The 25,232-nt window shown below is 39.7% G+C and overlaps 1 protein-coding gene across 2 annotated transcripts in view; it reads right to left on the reverse strand.

Moving 5' to 3' along the window:
• Window positions 1-25,232, reverse strand: part of DNAH9 (dynein axonemal heavy chain 9) — a gene marked incomplete at both ends in the record, with an annotated part of 338,928 nt that overhangs the window by 127,704 nt on the left and 185,992 nt on the right. For both annotated transcript variants that reach the window (XM_081272229.1, XM_081272228.1), the window contains 4 exons: window positions 3,282-3,405; window positions 5,895-6,057; window positions 15,370-15,566; window positions 19,558-19,719. In XM_081272229.1, coding sequence (XP_081128355.1) covers window positions 3,282-3,405; window positions 5,895-6,057; window positions 15,370-15,566; window positions 19,558-19,719 — 646 coding nt within the window. The remainder of the gene's footprint in view (window positions 1-3,281; window positions 3,406-5,894; window positions 6,058-15,369; window positions 15,567-19,557; window positions 19,720-25,232) is intronic.

Genomic DNA, 25,232 nt, shown 5'->3' on the forward strand with positions numbered 1-25,232 from the left:
TCTATCAGAGTTAGCATAGAAAGAGACATCACACCTGGAGTAGACCGTTCTATATACCAATAGGATATTGGTCCAAATACAAGGTATAGTTTCCTAGTTTCTTAGCCAGTTAGTGCTCATTGGGCAGGGGTACTGCAGTAAATGAACGGACTTTCTAGAAGCGTGGAAAATTAGAGGGAGACTTGGTAATTCTCTTTTCTTTTACTAAATTAGGATGGGGACTTGCTAAACTTGGGTCAAGGATCAAGAGAACAACTTTTGTAAGAGTTCCTTAAATACATGACTTTGATGGTGTACATTTTTCGTAGTCTATCATAATAGGCCAATGAGGACATAGCAAGAATTAAACTTTTCAGATCCAGCAAGAGTCTATATTTAATGCACAGTGTCATAGCATCTGCATGACCCCTATTTAAGATGGTGGCATCCAAGGGTCATGGCTTAGAGATATGCTTTATCTGCTTGTAACCTGGGTGGCCACCCAGCTTGTAAGAGGTGCATCATTGACATCCACTAACTGTGCTTTTTTTAATATTTATTTTTTAGTTTTCAGTGGACACAACATCTTTATTTTATTTTTATGTGGTGCTGAGGATCGAACCCAACCCCCCACGCATGCCAGGTGAGTGGGCTATTGCTTGAGCCACATCCCCAACCCCTAACTGTGCTTTTATAGACAACCTGGAAGGATTTATAGATGGCTATGAAGAAATGGGTTATGGACAAGGGAGCCCAAGGTATACTTTCCTAGTCTTTATTGTGCTTTTCAAGGATGGAGTAATTACATGACCCAACCACATTAAAAAATTAAGAAGATGGTGAGATTTTGAGAAGTCCCTGCAACCTTGGTTGGCCTGGCAATCAGTACAATCTTGCCAGAAATTATTTATCAAATAGGGAAAATTAGGACTAAGAGATGCTTTAATCTTCCCTGTTGAAGTGGTCAAGTTAAACAAGGCTGTGATCTCAGCCACTCAGAAGGCTGAGGCAGGAAGATTGCAAGTTCAAAGCCAGCCTCCACCACTTAGCAAGGCCCTAAGCAACTTAGTGAGACTGTCTCAAAATAAAAAAAATTAAAAAGGGCTGAAGATGTTGCTCAGTGGTAAGCAACCCTGGGTTCAATATCCAATACTCCTCCCCACAAAAATGATTAGGAGAAAAAAATGTGCTAATCTTAACTATACCTCTACCTTAACATGTCTAGGCAAAGCTTGCTTCTTTTTGACATAGAAGCCTTACAAGGAAACTGTGAGCCTGAAGCTCCATGCCTTTGGAGGAGGCTGACTTCATTAAGTTTTTGCTGGGCAAGGCTTCAGAAATTCATTTGCACTTGAGAAAAGTTGTTGTCCAAATGAAAAATTAAAGATACTTAATTGAGGACTAAAATTTCATTTGGCAAAAGTCTAACAACTTCTATGTCCCAGGCATTATTTTAGGAGAAGGTGATCTGGCTGGATTGGTGCCAACTGAATAACAGAGCGAGGCTGGCACCAGGCCTGACGTCTCCAAAGCTACACATTTTTGGAAACACACTTTTACTCTCTTAGGCGGTTTTAGAAATTAGGCTGTAGGATAGTTTCAGAGTAGTAGGCCAATTGGATTCCTTTTTGTTTATTTGTTTCATTTCATAAAATAATAAAAGATGAGGTAATATTGTAGGTTAACTACCACAGTGATGAGATGTTAAAGGCAGTATTTAGGAAGGGAAATATCCAGTACCCCCAACCTCTCCCCCCTCCAAAAAAAAAATGATTAGGAAAAAAAAAAGTGCTAATCTTAACTATATCTCCACCTTAACACGTCTATGCAAACCTTGCTTCTTCTTTTTTTTTTTAAGAGATAGAGAATTTTTTAATATTTATTTTTTAGTTTTCGGTGGACACAATATCTTTATTTTATTTTTTTATGTGCTGCTGAGGATCAAACCCAGCGCCCCATGCATGCCAGGCGAGCGCTCTACCTCTTGAGCCACATCCCCGGCCCAACCTTGCTTCTTTTTGACATGGAATCCTTACAAGGAAGCTATGAGCCTGAAACTCGAGAAAATGCACAAGAGTTGGTAGGAAAACTTCTGAATATAAAGATAATGTAAACAGAGCAGTCTGGGGAAGAAATGAGTGTGGGGAGCCAGCATGCTAAGGGACCTGGGACACAGACCCTCCTCAGAAACAAGACCTGCTAGTGCATGGTCTGGACTGGGGACCAGTGGCTCTTCATGGAACAACAGTGACAGAGCAGGAGGTGGAATATGAAGCAGGCTATGTTCTGAAGCAGTGAAGCTCCTAGGGATTGTCAGGAGCTATCCTGAAATAAGTTACTTATGGCATGGGACAGATGATGGACACATGTACCTGGGGACCATATTGACTTTATAAACTAAAGACTGTTCAATAGATCTAGGAGGTGGATTGTGGAGAAGTGGGCTTTTGAAATTCTGGGAAGCTGGAGGAAGAAATTTTGCTCAGGAACATCTTGGAATGCTGTTTTCTTTTCCCTAGTGAAGAGGTGGTTTTACAGAGGCTGCATTTGGTTTAAGAGGCAGGAATATATGTTCTCCCTTTAATTGATATAAATATATACATGTTTATATATATGCTTAATTTATGCATTATATTTTTGTATGTACTCTATTGTCTCCTGTAAATTTGTGTTTATGAAGTGTACACACACACACACACACACACACACATATGATTTTTGGGGAATTACACATTAATCAATAAGAACAATAGAGTAGCAAGAGTCAAGCTTTTCTGTGAAGTCCTATCTTGCACAGATAGTGTCACAGGGCACTAGACAACTCCTGACAAGGTCATCAGGAACTAAGGAAAAGGATGTGGAGATATTCTACATCTGTTTGTGTTTCCAGCGGGTTCTGAATCTTTGGTGAATTACATTGGCAACCCAATTTTTTCCAGTTGTACCAGTGTTGGGTATACATTATCTCTGTATTTCTTCCTGCCAATACCTAACCTTCAGCTTTTCTTCATGATGAATATAGAGAAGAAATAGCACCTTCTCTCTGACTAAGCAGATTCCCAGGTTCTTACCTGCTTTTCTTCCCATAACCAGATCTTGTCCCAGTAAGACAGCCTCAAGATTATTGCTTGATTTGCAATGCAAGTAGAATCTAAGAGCCAGGACAGTGGGCCCAGCACCAAACCTGGGAAGACTGATCAGTTTTCTCCCTCATTTCTATGACTCATCTTTTCTGACCTTGGTGGATGTCTCCACCTCTGAATGACTCTATTAGAGACACTCGAATGCAAATAACCTCTTACCAGATGCCAAGAGATCGTTGATGAGCACCAGGAACTGCTCATCAGCCACCTGTGCATCAGTCATAAGGAACACAGTGCTGAGATTCTTCACCCCAGCTTTCAGACACAGGCCAGCCAGGTCCACCTGTGGGAAAATCGATACCAGAAGTCCTGAGAAGGGGACCTTCTTGAAAGAGATCCCCAATCCACTCTTTAAAAATGGAACCATTTTCTTGTCTATTTTAATTGGAAATAAAGCAAGGTGACAGTGAGAGGCAGGAAGAAGTGCTACCTTGCACTGAGAGGCAGGGAAAATCTGCCTCACTCCCAGGCTCAGTGCCAATGGAGTTGGGTGAGTAAAACCACATAGGGAGGACCTCTAATTCATACAACCATGGGGACTCCTTAATGAGCTCCTGGAGTTTTTGATTTGTGCAGATATAAGAGAGGTGGTCCTTTCCAAAGGATGGAGGTGTTCTCTGTTCATCTGTTTTACTTGTATTATTATGCAAGCAAATGGACCTGCTCTAGAAGGCAGGTAACTGCTTTTGGTCTTGACAGAAGGATTTTGTTCTTGGGGCTATCTCATGCTGGCAGCATCTTGCATTCTTATGACTAGTTACAGCAAAACTTTTGTTGAAAAAAAATATAGATTGGGGAATACACTTTCCCTGCAACAGACAATCAGCTGTAGGCAATCACACATTCAAAACTATAGATGGATGAAGTTTGGGGCAAGGATGCCAGGCCCTGAATTTTACCCAGCATGGTCAATCTCGGTTCTTTTGCTATAACAACTTCACAAAGCTCAGCCATTGTCCAGTACGTTGCTCTATTTTCTTTCTTATGGTTTTTTTTAATTGTAGATGGATGCAATATCTTTATTTTGTTTATTTATTTTTAGGTGGTGCTGAGGCTCGAATCCAGGGCCTCACACATGTGAGGTAAGTGCTCTACCACTGAGCTACAGCCCCAGACCCCCTTGCTCTCTTTCCTATCACCAGTCAGAGATCATTTCCTAACAGCCTCCTTCATTCTGTTACTATAACAGTGGTCCACTTTGTGCTTTGAATACATCCCTGGCTGCTCAGCCACTGTGACTTATTTTTAAAATGGACATGTTTCTTTCTCTTCCTCTCTCCTTGCTCCTTCCTAATCTCTCTCCCTCACTCTAATCTCAGGAAAACAGGATTACCTTTCTTCCCCGTGCTAGACAGAGTTATCTGTCCTTGAGCACACACCCCACCACAGGAACGAAATAATCCAGACTTTGGGGATGGCACAGGAAGATCTCAGAAATGACTTATCTCCCAAATGAACAAGTGAATTACATCTCCAACAGAGAACGCTGGAATGTAGCCTTTGAATCACCTCTTTAAAAGCCCCCTGCTTCCCTTGACTGGCAGAATCACAGCTTCTGGAACAGGAATCCCCTGTGCTTCAAAGCAATAACTTCTTTTTCCTTTTTCTCAAAACTGTGTCCTTGTTATTGGATTGGCACAGGGGGCAAGGACTGCGCTTTCAGTAACATTACTGCAGAGCTTTCTTGGTATCCAAATAATTCAAGATAATACACTTCCTTTTAGATCAATGGTTCTTACCTTATGCTTTTACAAAATGATCTAAGGCAGTGTTTTTTAATTCTCATTAGAATCATCTGGAGGATGCTTTGAAAAATCCTTATGCCCAGGCTATTTCTCATGCTAGTTGAGTCAGAATAGCTGGGGGTAGGATGCAGCCATTGGCACTATTTGAAGATCCCCAGTGATTCTGGGATTTAGCCAAAGTCTCAGTGTAGAACTACTGTCTTACATCATTCTGTAAATGCATAGTTCCCATTACTATGCTGTCTTGTTTTGTCTTTTTTTTTTTTTGAAACACTGAAGAAAGACCTAATGTGAACCTGATGTATGACCTTGGATACAGCCAAGGTCAAGAGCCTGAGCTGTGGCTTCAGAGCAGAAGCCAGCATGTACCTCTCCCATCAGGGGCTGGAATATTATGAGAGCAGGTAGCTCAGGGCTGGCTGGAGTTCTTCCAGGAACAGGAGAGGCAGCATCTCGATATAAATTACACCATGACTTTCTATTGTGACTTGGTTGTGGCCATGCATAAAAGCGAGAGGACTAGACAAAGGATCTCTGAAGGTTGTATGTGTCTTTCTTCACTTTCCAGGACATGCATCATGCATGGCTCCTAAGGGCTGGTCTCTGAAACCAGAAAATGTCATTGCAGGACCTGAGGGGGCCAGTGATTATTGAATCCATCTTTTAAAATCTGAATTTCTTAATAAAACTTGGGAAGACTGTTGGGATTCTTCCTGCATGTACTAGGGAAGCTAGCAAGCTGCGTGCTGAATTTGATATAGATTTGGGGCAAAAGCTGAGGCCCCACGGATGTCGTAAGGGCAGCTGAGGACTTGCAAAGGCAGACCTTGGAGAGGTCACTGCTTGTACAGGCTGAGTCTAATAAGAAAAGAGCCCCTCCTGTCACCAACCCAGACACTAAGGAGAAAATGGACAATTAAAGGGAGACTCTGGACAGGGGAACTAGAGAGCTAAGGAAGGTGACAAGGAGTCATGGGTGGTTGGACAGAGGCTGAGCCTACTCCCCACCACCGGCGGGTCTTCTCACCTTGAAGTCAGGGATCTGGTAGCCTTTGCGCAGCGTGATCTGGAACACATCCATGGAGCTGATGAAAGCTGCGAGCCTTGTCAGACTCTGTTTGCCGCTCCCACCTACGCCAATCAGCAGAGCATTCCCCCGTGGGGACTCCAAGATGCGATTGATATGGCAGCTACAGAGGAAGAAGCAGAGGCCTGCTGCTTTGATCAGACTTTTCCCAGTACGAGGCATATAACCATCTTAGGGCGAATAGGAATCTTCCTTGGAAGCCGCGCATCATGGGCTGAGCAATAGGAACCTGATAAAATGTCCCCAAACCTGGCTCTGCCTTCTTGCCCAAGTGGACTAAAGTTGCTGTTGATTTGCTTGAATCCATAGCCTTCAGTGAACCAGGGACAGACAAGTCCAGGCCAGGCAGGCAGCACTGTGCAGGGGTCAGCCACAAGGATGGGGAGGGCCCAGAATTCCTCTCCCTCTTCTCCCCATTAAGCCTGACTGTACCCACCCCCTACCCCACTTCATAGTCTCCCCTATTTGTGCTTTTGGGCAAGAAGAGGGAACAGGAAAAAGAAAAAAGTAGAAGACATATTACTAAAAATAAAAAAATAATAATAATTAATATCAGGGGAGGCTTGGGGACATGGCAAGACCAGAACAGTGTGATTGTCTTAGGAAAGAAGAGGAACACGAGGCAGGAAGGGTAAGAACAGAGCCTGACATAGTTTCACTCTGCCTCCTTTAGTCCTTGGTGGATGTTGATGATCTTGTAATGAATATTTGCAGATTCTAATTGCCAACCCGCAAGACACTCACATCCTTGGCTTCTGGATTCTTCCCCTCATGGCTTAGCTTGTTCTCTTTGCCCTCAGTGTCCATTTCTCCACCTCAGCATTGGGGAAATATTCCAGGTCTCACACTGGGCTTAGACCACCCTCTCCAAAGGAAGCCACTGCCCCAGTCCCTCCAAGCCTTCCTCAAACGCCACTCTGCATCAAGCTCTCCAAACTCTCTCTAGGAGACGCTGCCAACCTTTTCTTTAAGCCCTCTCCTGGGTGCACGTTATTTGTAAAAAGAACTCCTGTTCCTGTTTCATGTTCATCTTAAAAACAATGGCTATGCATTGCACAAAATCTATAAACCACTGGAAAGAATACACAATTGGCTGCTATCTAGTAAGAAACATTATTAATATTAATAATTAATTGGCCTTGTGGACTTTTCCCTACTATCTATATTTTTTGTAAATACGTAGTTATGCATACATACATTCATTACACCTAAAAAGTCAATATATTTATATCTCGTCAATTTTTAAAAATTGGGTTTGGGTTCACCCTTTAGACTGAAGGTAGTGTTTTGAACCTTTTTTTTTTTTTCATTTAGCATTATACTCTGATTATTTCCCCCTTCCAGTAACAATCTGCTGAATCTTGCTTTTGATGCTGGGACAATATTGTATAAAACATGAATATTATATTCATATAAAAATAGAATAAGTTGCTTATCTATAATAGCCTACTGTTGGATGTTTAGATTGTCTCTAACATAGTGCAGCTATAAATAATAAAATATAATCTCTTTGTTTCCATCTCTAATTTTTTTCCTTGGGATAAATTCCTAGGAGTAAAATTGCTGAGTCAGGCAGTTGGACACTTTCTGTAGCTTTTGATACGTTCCAGAAAAACACCACCCCCCCAGAAGAGTGGCACTAAGTTTTAATTTTCTAAGGTAAAACTGATCAAAAGGTGAATCTGTGGTATTGCAGGATGAGGATTTATTGGATTGTATTTACTGAATTAGAATATAAATCCGTGAATGCAGGCGTTGGTGATCTTGGGACAAAAAGAGAACGATAATAAGAATTCAGGTAGCATTTGGCCAAATAGAACAGGGATACATTTGAAATTGAATTTCACAGAATACATTCCTATTTTCCTGTCTTATGTTAATGATATTATAATTAGAAACGCTATACCCAAATTAAGGAATGGTGCAGTGACTTAAGGTCTGTGTGACATCAGTTTGGAGGGAGGGCTGGGAAGTAGTTTTGGTGGGTGGGGTTTGACCGGTTAAAATACAAGTATGTGTGAGGTCACAGGGCTCATGCTGAGCTTCTTTGGGATGAATTTTCTTATTAGGGCAAATTTCTTGCATGTACTGATGACTTGGTCAGAATTAGCATAAAATAACTGTTTGTGGGTCCTCATTGTATTTGTTGTTGGGAAGGAAACTGCACAAGTATATGTGTGTCAACAATCAGTACCAGCTGCATGAAGGGGGGCCTGGTGCCCAACCTCATGCATGCATGCATGCAAGTACACACACACACACAAATCTTTGCCAATTTAGTGGCTAAAAATATTATTGTTTTAATTTTATTTTTTTTTATTTTTATGGAATTGAACCTTTGTCATGCTTATCGATCCTTCTATATTTTTTATTTTGTAAATTTTATGCTCATGTACTTTGCCCACTTTTAAACTTAAGTGTGCTTCTAGATTTGTAAGGTCTCTTTATTTAAGTTTTGAATTATCCTCCAACTTGTCACTATTACCTTTTAGTTTTCTTTAAGGTATTTTGGATGCACAGAAATTTTTAGAATTTAAAATCATATCTCACTGAATTTTATGTAGTTACAATTCATTCATCTAAGTGTTTAGGAATTATTTACTGACCTGCATTTACTTTTTTTAAAAAATGATTTTACTTTTTCACTTTAATAATTTAATTAGAAGATTTATACTCTGTCTTTTTCAGCTAGAATTATACTTCTCTTGCTCTCTTTTTAAACCATCATTTCACAACATCTGAAGAGTGTGCCTACTTGTTTGGTATGCATTTCCGTGCTGGCACATTGAAGATATCCAACAAAACTTTATTAAAGTAAAATAGAACATGTCCATGCCTTAAACTCAGTGTCACATTTGGGACTATGTATGTAATTATTCATGGTGCTATGTGCAAGGGGTCATTTGCTTTGTGTCTCCTTTGTGAAAGGTGCTAAAATATCCAGGTTCTCTCTCCTGATTTAGAAAAGGTGAGGTGGGAATGGATTCGTGGAGGAGAGGGGCAATCTTGGGGGGGGGGAAGATTTGGACTCCAACTGGGTTCCCCGGGATGTCCAACACCCAGCTGTATTCTAGAAGGCCTGAACTCAGTTTTGCTCATGTCATTCGATATCTAAATGGAAAACACATCGTTAGTGATGAAGTTTCCAAAGAAGAATGGCCAAGTCTGCAGTTGTCAGCATCAGGTTCCAGCTGGGGATTCATTAACAACCTCCGAGGAGGGCAAAGGGTTCTGAATTTAAATTACAAAATTTAAAGAGAAGATCAATATTCTAAAGAGCTCCTGGGCCAGCCAGCCAGCGCCAGTCTATGTTAAGCTCTTCACTGAATTTCTGGGAGATTAAAAACAAAAGCTGAAGATGCAACACAGCACAGCTGGAGAAGGCTGGTTTATTGAAGACTACACACACACACACACACACACACACACACACACACACACACACACAAATCCCCTGGAGAACTAATAAGATACTTTGGGCACAAAAGAAGTATATCTGAAGTTCTTTTTTGCTAATGATGGCTAAGTGATTCTCAAAGAAAAAAAGAGCAGGCAGAAAATCCACGTGGGAGTGCAAAAAAAAAAAAAAAAACAAAGAGGCAAAGAAAAAGATGAATGAAGACGGTGTCAAAAGTGGGTGAAAAGATCTAGTTGAAGGCTTTAAGAAAAGGCAGAAGGAGAATCTGCTGAAATAATGAAGGTGTTGTGAATGGATAATTATGATTGTAATGCATTCCACTATTGTCATGTATGTAAGGAATAAAAAAAATTAAAAAGAAGGAATTCAATAGAAGAACAAATTCAATGGTATTATGGAGAAGGGAAGCAAGAGCACCAAGAGAAAAATGAATATGTATTGACTGCTTTCTCGGGGGTGAAGCATTTCCCATAGGCAGCAACAACCCTACCACGAGGGTATTTTTATTATTCTCGATTTCCAGATGAAGAACGTGAGGCTTGGGGAAGTTAGGTGTCCTTGCCAAAGCACCCCAGCCAATTCATGGCAGACCTGGGACTCACCCTCCAGAACCCACACCTACCGTTATTGGGTTTAAAGCAGGAGAAGGGAAAGAAGCAACATTGGGAGAAGGTGTCAGGGAATCCAACAAAAGAAAATACTAAAATGTTCTAGTGACAAGAAGAAAATAGACAGATGAAGTCACAATGAACATAGGTCGTCCTGCACCATTAAAATAGGCTGACTCTCACTTTGTTCTGCATCCCCTGCCCCACAGGACTCCTAGGTTCCTCAGAAAGCACATACAGATAATTTTCTTCTCCTGTGCCACTCCCAACTCAGGTCTCAGGGAGTGGTATTTTCCCGGAGCAAGCCCTAAATGCTCTGAGTCTTGGACATCTAGAGGCTGTGGCATCTTGCTGCTTATCATTCATGTTTCTCAGTGCATTGTTTGGCCTCCCTTTTTTTGTGGTCTAAGGTTATGTGGCCGGTAGAAGCAGCACAGAGGGATCAATGAGCCCACAGGGAGGGGAGGGAAGGGCAGGGCAAGGGGAAAGGAATGGGACATGGATTTTTTTTTAAACAAATGTACAGGAAATTATACATCCAAATATACTCTGTGCTTCAGCATTGCCCCCTCAAGACAGTTCATTTTCCCAGTTGTTTTGCCATCGCTAAAAGTGGCTCAGGCCTCTCTTTGGAAATGATCTTTAGACTCTGTATATGAGCCTCAGGAGAAAAGCTAGTTCTCATAACCAGCCCTTAGTTTTTTTTTTTTTCCTAAAAACAATATCGTCAGTTTGATCACCCATGTTGGGAATCACTAGCTGTTCTCCCAAATTAAATTCACCCTTAAAGGGCAAAGACTTGCCTCAGCTCCAAAACTGATGCAGAGGTGCTGGTAGCTCTTAAAGAGGAGGAAAAATACTGGTTGCACTATCACGGGGTTAGTCAGTAGACATTTTAAGCCCTTATTTACTGAATACCTACTATGTACTAGGCACTGTCCAAGGTACTAGAGATAGGGCAATGAGCAAGACAGGCTGTGCACTGGATTCGTGGAGGGTAGGGGAAGCTTATGGGAAAACGTCACATGTGAAGGGCAAGAGCACAGACTCTGGACCCAGACTGCACAGGTGTGAGAGTTGGCTTCCTTTCTATGAGGTATATGACCTCAGGCAACTTCTCTTCTCATTTACAATATAGGGAGAACAATAGGCCTTACCTTCTTTAGGTCTTTTTATAAGGACTAAATGAATTGATATATTCAAAGCACCATGAACCTGACCCATGGTGATTTTTATGTCTAATGTGTCATATCAGATGCTGCATTTTTGGGTAAGACCCTCTGGATCACCTATGAAATTGGAGTCTTCATCCCCCAGCATCTCCCCCTTCCCTTTATTCTCCTCTACTTGGTTTATTCCTATATGATATGTTAAAAAGTTTTATAGGGCACCTGCTAGATTCCAGACAATGTCCTAGGTATTGGGGATCTGTAGTCAATAAAACCAAGATCCCCTACACCCATACTAAGGTGGTCTAATCCATAAACATGTGTTGGATTAATGGATGGATGCATGCCAAGAAAGTAGACACAATAGTAAATCATGACAAATGCAACAGGATGTCCAGTAATACAAGCGATGACAACTGATCTTAGCTAGAGGTGAGTCTGTGGTGATTACCGTGGGAACCTCTTTGTTCAGATGGTAAGTAGTGGGTTGAGGAGAATTAGAGGTGAGGAGGTATGACAAGTATGGATAATTTCTTTGGTGAGTTTTGCTGGAGAGAAATGAGGGGTAGTAGATGGGAAGGAATACAAAGATCAAGGAATGGTGCATTATTTTCTGGATAAGTGGTAACATGATAGGTGTGTACATTAATGTGCATACAGAAATTAATGATGGGGTAACATGAAAAGATAGAGAAAGAGAAAAGAGGGGAGGGAGAGGGAAATATAGAGGGATAACAAAAAGGAGAAGGAGAGATAGAGAGGCAGAGAAGATAATTATAGGGAGGAGTAAAATCACTGAGAAGATGAGAAGGGTTAGGATACCGTCCATATGTATGAAGGGATCAGCCCCAGGTAAGAACCAAACTCATTAATTAAAACAGCCAGGAAGGCGCAATTTTGTGGGTAGGATGCTTATGAAATACATGGGCTGTACAGGTATCCCAGGTAGGCAGGTGTAAGAATTCTCAGTGAAACAAGAGATGCCTTTGTTAGCTGGGATTAAAGAGAGGGGAGAAGTGTTAGAAGTTTGAGGAGAAAGGAAAAACATATAGTGCAGTTGTCTTGGAAAGACGAAGGAACAAAGTGTTCAGGATCATGGAGGAGGCACTCTAGCAATGTTGAGGGCCTACTTGATATTGTGGCCATAACACTGAAGCAAATCTAGTCAATATTGTTATGATTTGGATCTGGAGTGTCTTCTAAAAGCTCATATGTGAAAATGTGGTCACCAATGCACCAAGATTCAGAGGTCACACTTTTAGGGATTGATAGAGTTGTGAGGTCTCTGTCAGCTGATACTGGGAGTGTGCCCTGGAATGGTCTGTCTTTTCCCTGGCTCCTTCCTTTATGAGATGAGCCACTTTCCTCTGCCACACCCTTCCACCATGATATTTCTGCCTTGGAACCAGTTGAACATGGATTGAATCTTGTGAACCATGATCCAAAAGAAATCTCTTCTCCTGCGCGTTGTCGTCGTTAGATATTTTGTTCACAGCAGTGCAAAAAAAATGACTAGCACAAACATGGTGAGGGATTCTTCTTCAACCATGAACAGCTGGATAAGGACAGGTGTGGAACAAGGTAACAGACTGGTTTCACCAAAGTGGGGCTTTTCCGTGTGGGTACAATGACAGGAGAGGTAGGGGAGTTTGTACCAGGATGACAGAATCCATTGTAGTTGAGGGAGAAAGTAAAGACATGGTAAGGGGAGTAAAGGAGGTTGAGAAGGTAGTTGGTCCATGAAACAAAGTCTTGATGAAGTTTAAGAAGAGGTGGAATGAAAGATGAGAGCAGGTGAGTTCAAGGGTAGGAGGTACAGGGTGGAGAGTGGAATCGTTGAAATTCAGATTTTGGAGGTGAATTCAGCATTGACGGTAGATGTTCTAGGGCAGGGACTATAAATGAAGGGCTGAGGTGAGGTGGAAGAAAAGATCATAGAGCGGAGGAGACCAAGGAACAGAAAGAATGGGGACTAGAAGCCATGGGTGAGGACAGAGAGATGGCTCAGCACTGAGGAGTGACTGACTGGAAGTCACCTGTCAACTGTCACGAGGGGAGAAGTAGCATGGAACCTGGATTCCGTGTGCTTTGAAAGAGCTGTGGTTTGAACATGCCCGGGGGTGGGGGTGAGGGAGGGGGTAAGGAGGAGACTTACAACTCCCTAGACTCTGGGGTACCTGGGCCCAGGAAGGAAACAGCTTTCCTCCACTCAGGGGTCCATTGGTTTTTCAGATCCACCAGAGAAGGATGAACTCAGAGAAATGGAAGATGAGGCAGATTTTATTTCATGAAAACCACAGGCAGAGAGGGAGGATTTGGGAGGGCAGGGAGTGTGGTGGATGGAACTCAGACTGGGGAATGCAGAGCAGTTCTGGGGATAGCACTGGTAGTGTAAGTGGAATTTATCTGGAAAGCTTGCCGATTACTGCCAATCATTCATTCATTGGATAGCAACAACACTTAAAAGAATGATTAATTTTTGAAATGTGTGCACTTGAACAAAAACCCTATTACATTAAAAAACTGTTCCTTTTTTATTAAATTATTTATTCTGATTTTTTATATATGATGGCAGAATGCATTTCAATTCATAGTATACATATAAAGCACAATTTTTCATTTCTCTGGTTGTATGCAAAATAGAGTCACACCATTTGTGACTTCATATATGTACTTAGGTACTGATGTCTAATTTATTCCACCGTTTTTCCTACCCTCTTGCTCTTCCCTTCCCCTCCCTCCCCTTTGCCCTATCTAAAATTCCTCCATTCCTCCCATGCTCCGCCCCCTCCATCACCATTATGAGTCAAGCATTCTCATATCAAAGAAAACATTCAGCCTTTGGTTTTTTGGGATTGGCTTATTTCATTTAGCATGATATTCTCCAACTCTATCCATTTACCTGCAAATGCTATAATTTTATTATCTTTTAATGCTGAGTAATATTCCATTGTGTATATATACCAAAGTTTCCCTATCTGTTCATCAACTGAAGGGCATCTGGGTTGGTTCCACAATTTAGCTATTGTGAATTGTGCTGCTATAAACATTGATGTGGCTGAACAAAGGCGCCCAAAACATATATTGGAGAGAAGATAGCCTCTTCAACAAATGGTGCTAGGAAAACTGGAAATCCATATGTAACAAAATGAAATTAAGCCCCTATCTTTCACCATGCACACAACTCAACTCAAAGTGGATTAAGGACGTAGGAATTAAACCAGAGACGTTACGTCTAATGGAAGAAAAAGTAGGCCCTAATTTCTATCATGTGGGATTAGGCCCTAACTTCCTTAGTAAGACTCCTATAGTGCAAGAATTGAAACCAAGAATCAATAAGTGGGATGGACTCAAAATAAAAGGCTTCTTCTTAGCAAAAGAAACAATCAGTCAGGTGAACAGAAAGCCTATAGAATGGGAGCAAATCTTTACCACAAGCACATCAGATAGATATTTAAAGCATATGATATATAGAGCACTCAAAAACCTTAACACCAGAAAAACAAAAAACCCAATCAATAAATGGGCTAAAGGACTGAACAGACACTTCTCAGAAGAGGATATATAATCAATCAACAAATTATGAAAAAAAGTGTTCAACATCTCCAGCTATTAGAGGAATGCAAATCAAAACTATTCTAAAATTTCATCTCACTCCAGTCAGAATGGCAGCTATTATGCATTCAAACAACAATAAGTGTTGGTGAGGATGTGGGAAAAAGGCACACTCATACATTGCTGGTGGGACTGCAAATTGGTGCAGCCAATCTGGAAGGCAGTATGGAGATTTCTTGGAAATCTGGGAATGGAACCACCATTTGACCCAGCTATCCCTCTCCTGGGTCTATACCCAAAGGACTTAAAAACAGCATACTACAGGGACATGGTCACATCAAAAACTGTTCCTTTGATCAGTATGAGGGTAGGGTTGGGGACCTTGAGCTGTTCTGGTGCCTCTTTTCTGATCGCAGATCTTCTCTTGGTGTCTTGTTACCATCATGGCCAGGGACAGTACCTGGCAGGCATGGAGACAGATACAGTTTTGTCTGAGTCCAGCACCTGGTTTTTTTCCTAGGGCCAGTGGCAGAAGCCTGCAGCTACTGCTCCGCCATCTTGACCTTCAAGGAAATAGCAGTAGCTACTTTTCTGGCCCTCTCACAGAGTCCTGCTACTAGAACAGAGAAGCCCCTGAGGAAAGGCAGGAAGAGAAGTTCACTTACATGTGGCGCATGGCATCCTCAAACAGAACCAGGTCCATCACTGTGTTGACTTCGTTGTGGTTCTCCAGGGCTTCCACCAGAGTCTGGGTCAAGATTTCCCACGACTGTACAGGCATGTACTTGGGCTCACCAATACCATTGGCAAAGTGGCAATATATGTTCAGGCTTCGGGTCTGTTCCGCGGTCTCCTCAATATCCTGGTAGTGAGACAGGAACGGGGACCTTCCTTATTGACTCCCAATTCTGGTTCCACACAACAGAGTGGAGACGTCTATTTATTTTCCTCCCTGCACACTTTTTGAAAATTAAGTATTAGTGCTACTTTTAACACTTCTTCCCTCTCGAGAGGCCCTTATAGAGTAGATATTTTTCATTTACCAGCGCAGTGAAGTCATGGATATAGTTCATTATTCCCTGCGGGATGAGAATAGAAAATGGAAGGTATCTTCCTCCTAAGCCCAAGCCCAGGAAGAGTGCTGCGATCAGAAGAATGGAGGAAGACACAGGTGGATTTCTTCAAGCAGGGGTTATTTCACCAGTCTTGGGTGTAGGGATCAGGGCAGGATGGTCTCAACTCTCTACATTTATTCCAACAAGTCTAGCACCCTGATCAATGGCATTATCATAAAATATCCTTTCCTTTTTCTTGTGAGATTGCAAACCATAGTTTTCAAGTTCCAATTCCAGATGTTTTGTCCAGATGGTTCTCAGGAATCTGCTATTAGCTACCATTAGATAATTGTTTTATTCATGGGCATATAGATAATCTTAAAGAACTTAAAATAGAACCACTTATTTATAAAAACTTTCCTAAGCATTTATACTTACTGAGTGTCAAATCATACCCACAGGATAAACGTAACTATGGGAATAAATACCAGGTATAGTTTGATTAATTTAAAAGATATAGGACAGGTGCAGTGGTGCATGCATGTAATCCCAGTGGCTCTCGGGAGGCTGAGACAGGAGGATCGTGAGTTCAAAGCCAGCCTCAGCAAAAGCAAGGTGCTATGCAACTCAGTGAGACCCTGTCTCTAAATAAAATACAAAATAGGGCTGAAGATGTGGCTCAGTGGTTGAGTGCCCCTGGGTTCAACCCCCAGTACCCCCCCCCCCACCCAACAAAAAGATATGGACTGTATGTCTACTTACTACCAAATTACCCTATGAGTATTAAAGATATGACTAATTTTTTTAAAAAAAATATTATGTTAGAAGAAACAAAAAGAACTACTTGTCAAAATCCAAATTACCTGAGACTTTAGGTAAGAAGATAGATTATAGATGAGATAAGTCCTATAATACATTTCCTAAGACACAAGTAGGAAGCTCCATGAGTGAAAACTTTTGTCTTAACCTGCCAATCTTTTATCCCAAAGTCCAGACTGGAAGCCCTAAGTGTGAATCACCAGGTAACCAGCATGCTCTTCACCAGCAGGGGCACTGCTGAGGACGTATCACTAAAGGAGTAGCCTTACAAGCACCTGGGACAAGATCCTCCTAGTGTAGGGAAAGCGAAGATGACAATCATACTTAAAGAGCAACCAGAACTGCTTCATGAGCAGAGGAATAAAAGGCTAGAAAGAATTAGGCATCAAAGAGTCATTCTACAGAATTCTGAAGGTGCTTCAGGACTGTAGAAAACCATTACGCTGTGGTATAGAGTAACCATAAATGCTCCTGAATTTTGTATAACATGTAAATGCAAAGCAAGAGAGCTACTTTGGGTCGTTTTACAGTAAAGTAATGCAGGAATACATTGACCCAGTTTGAGAACGGGCTCCCATACTGGGGGTGAGTTCTGATGGCAGTCAATTTACACTGAGGATCTAGCAGAGAAGAAACAAAAGGTGAGTTTTGAAAAAGCCTGATCTACAAAGGTTCTTTGATGAACAAAACAAGTCTCCAATTTTATGATCAGAGACATGCTGCACAGAAGGGAGAGAGAGAGAGAAAATCAACCAACACGACGAATCAAAAACTCCTTAATAGCGACATGGTATCACACAGGGCTGTGAACCAGAGAACTTTAAGCTTTTGATGGTGGAAACAGGATTGTAGCACTTCTTGGGTGGGAATCTGGCAACTTTTCCTTGTTACTGATATCGGGATTTGGTGGAGCAAGGATGCTTCAGGCTGGCATTTCAAATGTTGGGGAAGGATAATGGCAGTAACAATTATATCTAAGTCTGTGATTAAAAGGATGCACCCTTCCTATACAAACCCACTTAGGGAATTGGACTTCAAAAACTGAGTGCTGTTAAAGTGCTAGCTCAGACCAACTTACGAAGACCATCCAGGCTTATCTGCAGAGCTAGCAATGAGTACAGCAACTGGCTAATGCTGCAATGCTCAGAGCAGGGCATCTAAGATGTGAGCGCTCTGAACATCAGGACCCCTACAAACAATGACAGAAGTGAAGGAATTTAGAAACTCTAGCCTAGGAAATAGAAGACTCAAATACGTTATATAAAATTCTCACTGACCACTCAAAAGATGCCACAAAAATTGGGATGCACTGTCAATACCTTCAGAGGCAGATTCAGCATCTTATCAGGAAAAATGGTGCTAAAACAGAGTGAGTGCTATGGTTCAGATATGGTGTGTCCCTCAAAAGTTCATGTGTTGGAAGCGTGGCCCCTGGTGTGGCCGTGTAAGAGGTAGTGGGACCTCTAAGAGGTGTGGCTTAATAGGAGATGATTAGATCACTGAGGGGGAGCTGCCCTCTGAAGGGATTGCTGCCGGTCTTATGGGATGAGTTATCAGTTCTTGCAAGAGTGGGTCATATTAAAGACCAAACATGACTCCTGAATCTTTTTTTTTTCATTTCCTGCCTCACCATAGTTCTTCTATACATGTTCCTGCCATAGTGCCATTCACTATGAATCTCTCACCAGAGGCTGAATTAATGGGGTCTCTCAATCTTGGACATTCAGTCTCCAAAACTGTGATCTCCATGAACCTCTTTTCTTTACAAGTTACCCAGTCCCAAGTATTTTGTTATAGCAATAGGAAGCAGACTAATACAGTGAATATAAGAACTACATCATACAATTATACTCAAGTTTGATTATTTCTAAATTCAAGAGAGGACAGATAAGCAGTATATGGAGAATATGGATCTTTGGTCAACAGAAGTGTCAGTGTAATTATGGAGTAATTTTTGACACTGATAATTTGATATAATCTCTGATGGTGTTAATATACCAAATTCTCCCAAGGCATATCATCCTTTCTTTAAGAAAAAAAAATGGGCCATTCATTCTTTTAATAATTTCAGGGGCCAGTAGTTCAATGGAAAAATAATTTCAGAAGTTTATGAAGGGAAAATAAATTTTAGGGTCTACCACATTTGCAAAATAGTATGTGAGTTAGAATTATTCTAGATTTCTGAGTTTTAACATGCCAAGTGCACTGTGAATTTTCAAAAGCGTGATATAACATGAAGGGCTTTCTTCACTCATTTCATGATGGACACCTTCTTTCCAATTGTTTAGCAGGGCACATTTTAAGATGTTGATCTTGCTTTGGGTCAGACCCCAGCTGGGTTGTGTGATGAAGGTCAGGCACCACAATTTCAGAGGGATGAACAGCTGAGAGCATTCAGGATGATATCAAGTTTTTCTGGGTTTGTAACCAATACATATCAGACACAGCCAAAAGGATTAAGGCTCTTTGACCCCGTGAAGGGAAGACTCAGTATTGGGAAGGTCAATGGTCCCAACGTGTTTCGATGTTTGCCATGTCGACCTAAAACTAATGGGTGGGAGAACAGATTTGAAATCATTTTTACAATAAATTTTCCAAATGTTCCAATTTTCAAAATGGTTCCAAATGTTCCAATTGTCAGAATCATTCCCAAAGTCCAGTTAATAGCACTTCTGAAATGGCTTCCATGGGAGAGGAGATAGTATGTTCTTGGGATGCTGGAATGTCATGTGGGATGACCAGCGTGGGAGCACTTGGGTCAGCTGATCACTGTGGACCTCTCGGCACTGAGATCTGCAATGAGTTTTCGTCTATTCTTACCCCTCCGTTTTTCACCTGGACAAAACAGTGATAGAATTTATTTCTTTAACCTAATCTCTGACCTTTTCTTAGTTAATGAACTGGATTGTTTCATTTGGGCGATCATGTGCATATTATTATTAATTTAAATGTAAAACAAATCCACAGGGCAATACTTACATCAAAAATTTTCTTGAGTACTTCTATCTGGATTTTATCGAAAAGATCAAAGTCCTTTTCTTCTACCATCTTATCCCGATAAACCCGATTTGATTCATGCAGATAGAGCTTCACTAAGTCCTGTGTGGACTTTATACATTCCACTGAAGAAAAAAGAAGTCCCTTCAAGAAGAACAGACAAAACAACATTAATAGCAATTCAAAAGTACAATAGCTAAAAGAACTTTCTGGAACATTTTGTTAAAACTAGAATAATGCCTGAAATTATCTCACTAATGAGTGTATCATAAAGTGTGGGTGTGTGTGTGTGGGGGAGACCAAGTGTTGGAGGCAGACAGATCTGACCTCAAATATTGTCACAACCATATAGCAACTATGTGACTTTGGGCAAGGCAGGTGACATCTCTGAACCTTAATTTGCTCACTTTTCAAACCAAAATAGCAATATTGACTTTCTGGAGTTGTTGAAATAATTCAAATTAATGTGCCTAGGATGATGGATCTCACTCAATAAATTGGAATCATGGTTTTCTGCTCATTATTTTTAAAAATGCTGCAACAGCTATAATTTTTTTGAAGCCAGTTATGTGACAGATGTTGGACTAGATGTTTTCCAAGACAAAGCTTATTTAATCTCTATAATGATGTTATAAAATAATTTTTACTGCAGGTATCTTGTATACTGGGGAGACTGGGATTTAGAAATATGGAAAAAACATGCCCAGTATCATAGAATAAGTTATAAGTTGCCTTCCTTCAAAGCCACAACGTTTAACATTAGGTCTTCCTTAGGGTCTATAATATTGACTACTACTTTTCAAATGACCACAATGAGGTTAGAGTGTCTTCTCTCTATATTTCGATTCTACAAGTGCCATTTTGAAAACTGATTGATGTCATGATTGACCAGGTAAAATCAGAACAACGAGAAAAGACTACAATAGATGTGGCAAACATTTGCAGATCTGCAATTGATTTAGTCATCCCTATACCATTCCCTTTCCTATATGTTACAGTGATTGTTCCCAATATTTACTTTTCTTATCAAATTCCTCTGTCACCTCACTCTGCTATCCTTAGCCCAAATCCTAGTATTTATTTTCACTGGAGAAATAGAGACCATCAGCCCCTAACAACCCGAACAAATCCTCTCACTTCAGACTCATCTCTGTGTTTGCTCTCATTGATTTCTTTCTTGTCTTAGAATAAATGGGGGTCATTTATTGGTTCCTTATTATTGACAGAATGCTGCTCAGACTCATCTGCAAGGCATAAATATCTGGTCACAATGTGATCACTGATCTGCTACTTCACGGTCACTTTTATCATTACTTCCTTTAAAATCTAGATATCACATTGAAAACTCAAATTGTTTTCTGATTCTGTATTCTTTCTGCACCTCCTCTGCCCCTTCTTTGTTTTGCTTTCTGTGCTCAACATCTAGTTCAGTTGGTCCCTCTTTGTTGAAGTCTTCTAAGACATCTCCTTTCCTGCCCAGTAACATTCCTTCTGATGTGCCCCACAGAGCCTTTTATATATAAATCTCCAGTCAGGAAAAATTATTATTTTCTCAAATTATTATTATTTTTCTTTCCCAAATTTGCTTCTCCTGGCTCATGGAAAGTGTTTCAAAGACAGGGAAGTTGACAGACTTCATTTTGGTGATGGTTGATTTTATTATTGTACTACTGTTCTCTAGCATGGTGCCTGATGTAGAGTAGATTCTCAGTGAATTCTTGTTGGAAAAATTTGTAGCTGGATATTAAATTCTTCAAACACTGTAATACAGCATAGCAAGAAACTCCATCAAAATTTCTATTTTTTGGAAGAATGAAATTATGGCATTTGCTGGTAAACAGATGGAACTGGAGACCATCATTGCTAATAAGTCAATCCCCAAAAATCCAAACGCTGGATGTTCTTTCTGATAATGTGGATGCTGACTCACAATAGGTTGTGGGGAGGGAAGAGTGAAGGTTCACCAAATTGGACAAGGGGGAATCAGGGGGAGGATGGAGAGATGGGAATGGGAAAGCCAGTAGAATAAATGGTCATGACTTTCCTACGTTCATATATGAATATACGACCATAGTAACTCCACATCATGTACAACCACAAGAATGGGAAATTATATTCCAAGTATGTATGATATGTCAAAATACATTCTACTGTTATGTAACACTAAAAAGAACAAACGAAAACAATGTTTACTGCAGCTCAATTCATAGCTCAACTGTGGGACCAACCTAGTGCCCTTCAGCAGATGAATGAATAAAGAAAATGTGGTACATATACCCCCAATCGAATATTACTCAGCCATAAGGAAGAATAAAATGATGGCATTTGCTGGTAAATGGATGGAACTGGAGACTATCATGCTAAGTGAAATGAGCCAATGCCCCCAAACGAAAGGCTGAATGTTCTCTCTGATTTCTGGATGCTGACTCACAATAAGTGGGTGGAGGTGGGCAGCGAGGGAGAAGGGGAGGTTCACTGGATGGGGCAGGTTGGAGTGGGGGGGAGGTAGGGAGGACAGGGGTGTGAAAGATAGTAGAATAGTAGGAGATAAGACCAAATGAGTAAAAAACAAAAGAAAACCCTGACTCAGAAGATCTAGCTATTGAAGTGAACAGACACAAGCTGTGATAAAACTATGATTAATATGGCAACCATTCAATGAAAAAGAAAAGGATTTTCTTAAATAATAAAAGAGAGAAAAAATAAAATAATAAAAAAACATATTATTAGTTGAGTGGAACATAATAATTGAGAGGAAAGGAAAAAGAATAGGTAGAATATATTTAGAACAAATAGCATAAGTAATTTAATCCAAAATATATTGTCATAAAAATAACAATGAATTAAACAGTATAATTAAAAGATAATAGGCTGGATTAAAAAAACTACCATATCCTGCTTAGGTTTATTCTTAAATATAAAAATATAGACAAGCGGAGCATAAAAAGTGAAAAGAGTGTATAGTTGGGTTTCTGTAACCATGTCTTCTGCATCGATGGATTCAAGTAACCACGGATCAAGAATGTTCAGAAAAGCTAGAGAGAAGAAATTAGAATGAATACCAGTGGAGCAGAGGAAGAGAATCAAGGAAAGGGAGGAAGGAAGGGAAAGGGGAGGCACTAGGGAATGAAACTGACTAAATTATAGTACATGTGTAAATATATCACCATGAATCCCACTTTTATGTATAATTATAATGTGTGAATACAAATTAATTTAAAATATTCAGAAAAAATTTTACCTGTACTGAAAAGAATGAATTTTGTTTTTTTTTTGGGGGGGGTTCCTTTTCCCCTAAATAATAGAGTACAGTGACTATCTACATAGCATTGACATTGTAATTTAAAGGTGATTTAAAGTATATGGGAAGCTATGTAGTTTATATCAAATACTACACTACTTTATATATAAAAAAATTGAGCATCTGTAGATTTTGGTATATGTGAGGGGTCCTGCAACCAATCCCCCATGGATACCAAGGGGTTACTCTTATGAAGATATTGACTAAAAGAGAATACAGAGTAGTCCTACTTATACTAAACAAAGTTGAGTTTAAAACAAGAATGACTGTTAGAGATAAAGAAGTACATTTAATAAGTAAGAAAAAAAAGTCAGAAAGATACTAATTACGAATATATCCTAGTAATTAATTACATTAGACTCAGTATAAAATACAAAAGATATGTTAAATTATGCATCTAATAACATAGCTTCAAAGTATAAGAAATAAATATAACAGAAATAAAAGAAAAAATAGATATATCCACAATCACAGTAAGAGATTTTAATATGTCTTTTTAAAGAAACATTCAAAAAAAGCACACAAAAAAATTCTTAAATACATAGAAAATTTAAATAACATGGTTTACAAACTTGTCCTAATTAACATGTTGGGGAAACTACACTAAACATCTTAGAATGTCTTTCTTTTTTGGATTAGAGATTGAATCCAGGGACACTTAACTACTGAGCCATATCCCAAGCCCTTTTTATTTTATTTTTTATTTTGAGGTAGGGTCTTGCTAAGTTACTAAGGGCTTCTCTAACTTGCTGAGGCTGGCCTTGAACTTTCCATCCTCCTGCCTCAGTTTCCCGAGCCACTGGGATTACAGGCATGGGCCACCTTGCCTGGCTAGAATACATTTGTTAATGTGCATGTTTATTATATTTTGAGTAACAGCAAATCCCAATACACTTCAAAAGAACAAAAATCATATAAAATATTTCTTTTTCTGAGAACAGTGAAAGTAAGCTAGTTATTAAAGGAAAGATAACTAGAAAAACTTTACAGTTTTGGAAAGAAAGCATCATGCTTCTAAACATTCCATGGATCAAAAAAGCATTAAGGTGGAAATTAAGAAATATTATGAACTGAAGATAATAAAAATACAGCATATATATAGGTGACTCTATGACCAGTGTGATTCTGCAATCTGTACAATTAGAAAAATGAGAAATTATACCCCAATGATTTAAACGTATGAATTGCCAAGATCATTATAATGTCATGTGTAGCTAATAAAAAATACAGCATATAAAAGCTGTTATGAGATGGCTGATGGTATAATTGGAGATAAATTTAGAGCCTTAAAAGTGGGTGTTTTAGAAAAGACAAAAGCTGACAACTAATGATATCAGTAGCCATGTCAAGGAGTTAGAAAAAGAACAAACTAAGCCCAAATCCAGAATTAAAAAGAACAAACTAAGCCCAAATCCAGAATTAAAAAGAAAAAAGTAAACATTAATAATATTAAAACAGATATCAAATTGAGGCAGTCAAGAAATTAAATAGTAATATTGTTATAATTTTTGAGTTTTTTTTTTTAAGAGTAGCAAAATTGACAGCTCCCTTGAAAGGGTGACAGAAGAGAAAAAGAGAGAGGGCACATGTAATTGGTAACCAGAATAAGAAAAAGGGCATAATGTCTGATGCAACAGACATTTAAAAGATAACACAAGCAAATTAAAAACAAGATTATGCCAATAAATTAGAAGTTGTTGAGAATCTGAGGTCTTACCATGACTGACACCTGAAGAAACCGAAAATCTGAATAGTTTTATATATATTAAGGGAATTGAATTCATAATTTAAACCTTCCATAAAGAAATTCCAGGTAGTTTCACTAGGAAATTCTTTCAATATTTAAAGAAGACACAATATGATGTTTTACCAAATCTCCTAAAGAGAAGGAAAAAAGGAGACACTTGCCAAAATATTTTATGAGGACTTTATTACTTTAGAATATTAGAGAAAGGAAAGTGAAAATATAATTGAAAATTTATAGGAAAATTTAGCAAATGGAATCCAGGAAGATATTTAAAGGACAACGTGTAATTACCCACTTGAGTTGATTCTAGGAATGCAAAGTTGACCTAACACTTAAAAATAATCTGTGTAATTTATCACATAGCCAGGATAAATGAGAAACATGACTTGAGTATTCTGACTGATGCATAAAAGACCACTTAAGTTTCCACACACATTTGTGATTAAAACTTTTAGTAAATTACAGGAAGTTTTCTTAATCTGATGAGGGGCAACCACAAAAACCTACAGTAACTATCATATTTAATGACAGGCTATTAAGATCTTTTCCCTCTAAAATTTGAAACGTGTCAAGATACCACTCTCACTACTTCCTTTCAACATTGTATTG

Source organism: Spermophilus citellus (genome assembly GCF_964194105.1).
Source record: "Spermophilus citellus genome assembly, chromosome: 17".
Taxonomy (NCBI): Eukaryota; Metazoa; Chordata; class Mammalia; order Rodentia; family Sciuridae; genus Spermophilus; species Spermophilus citellus.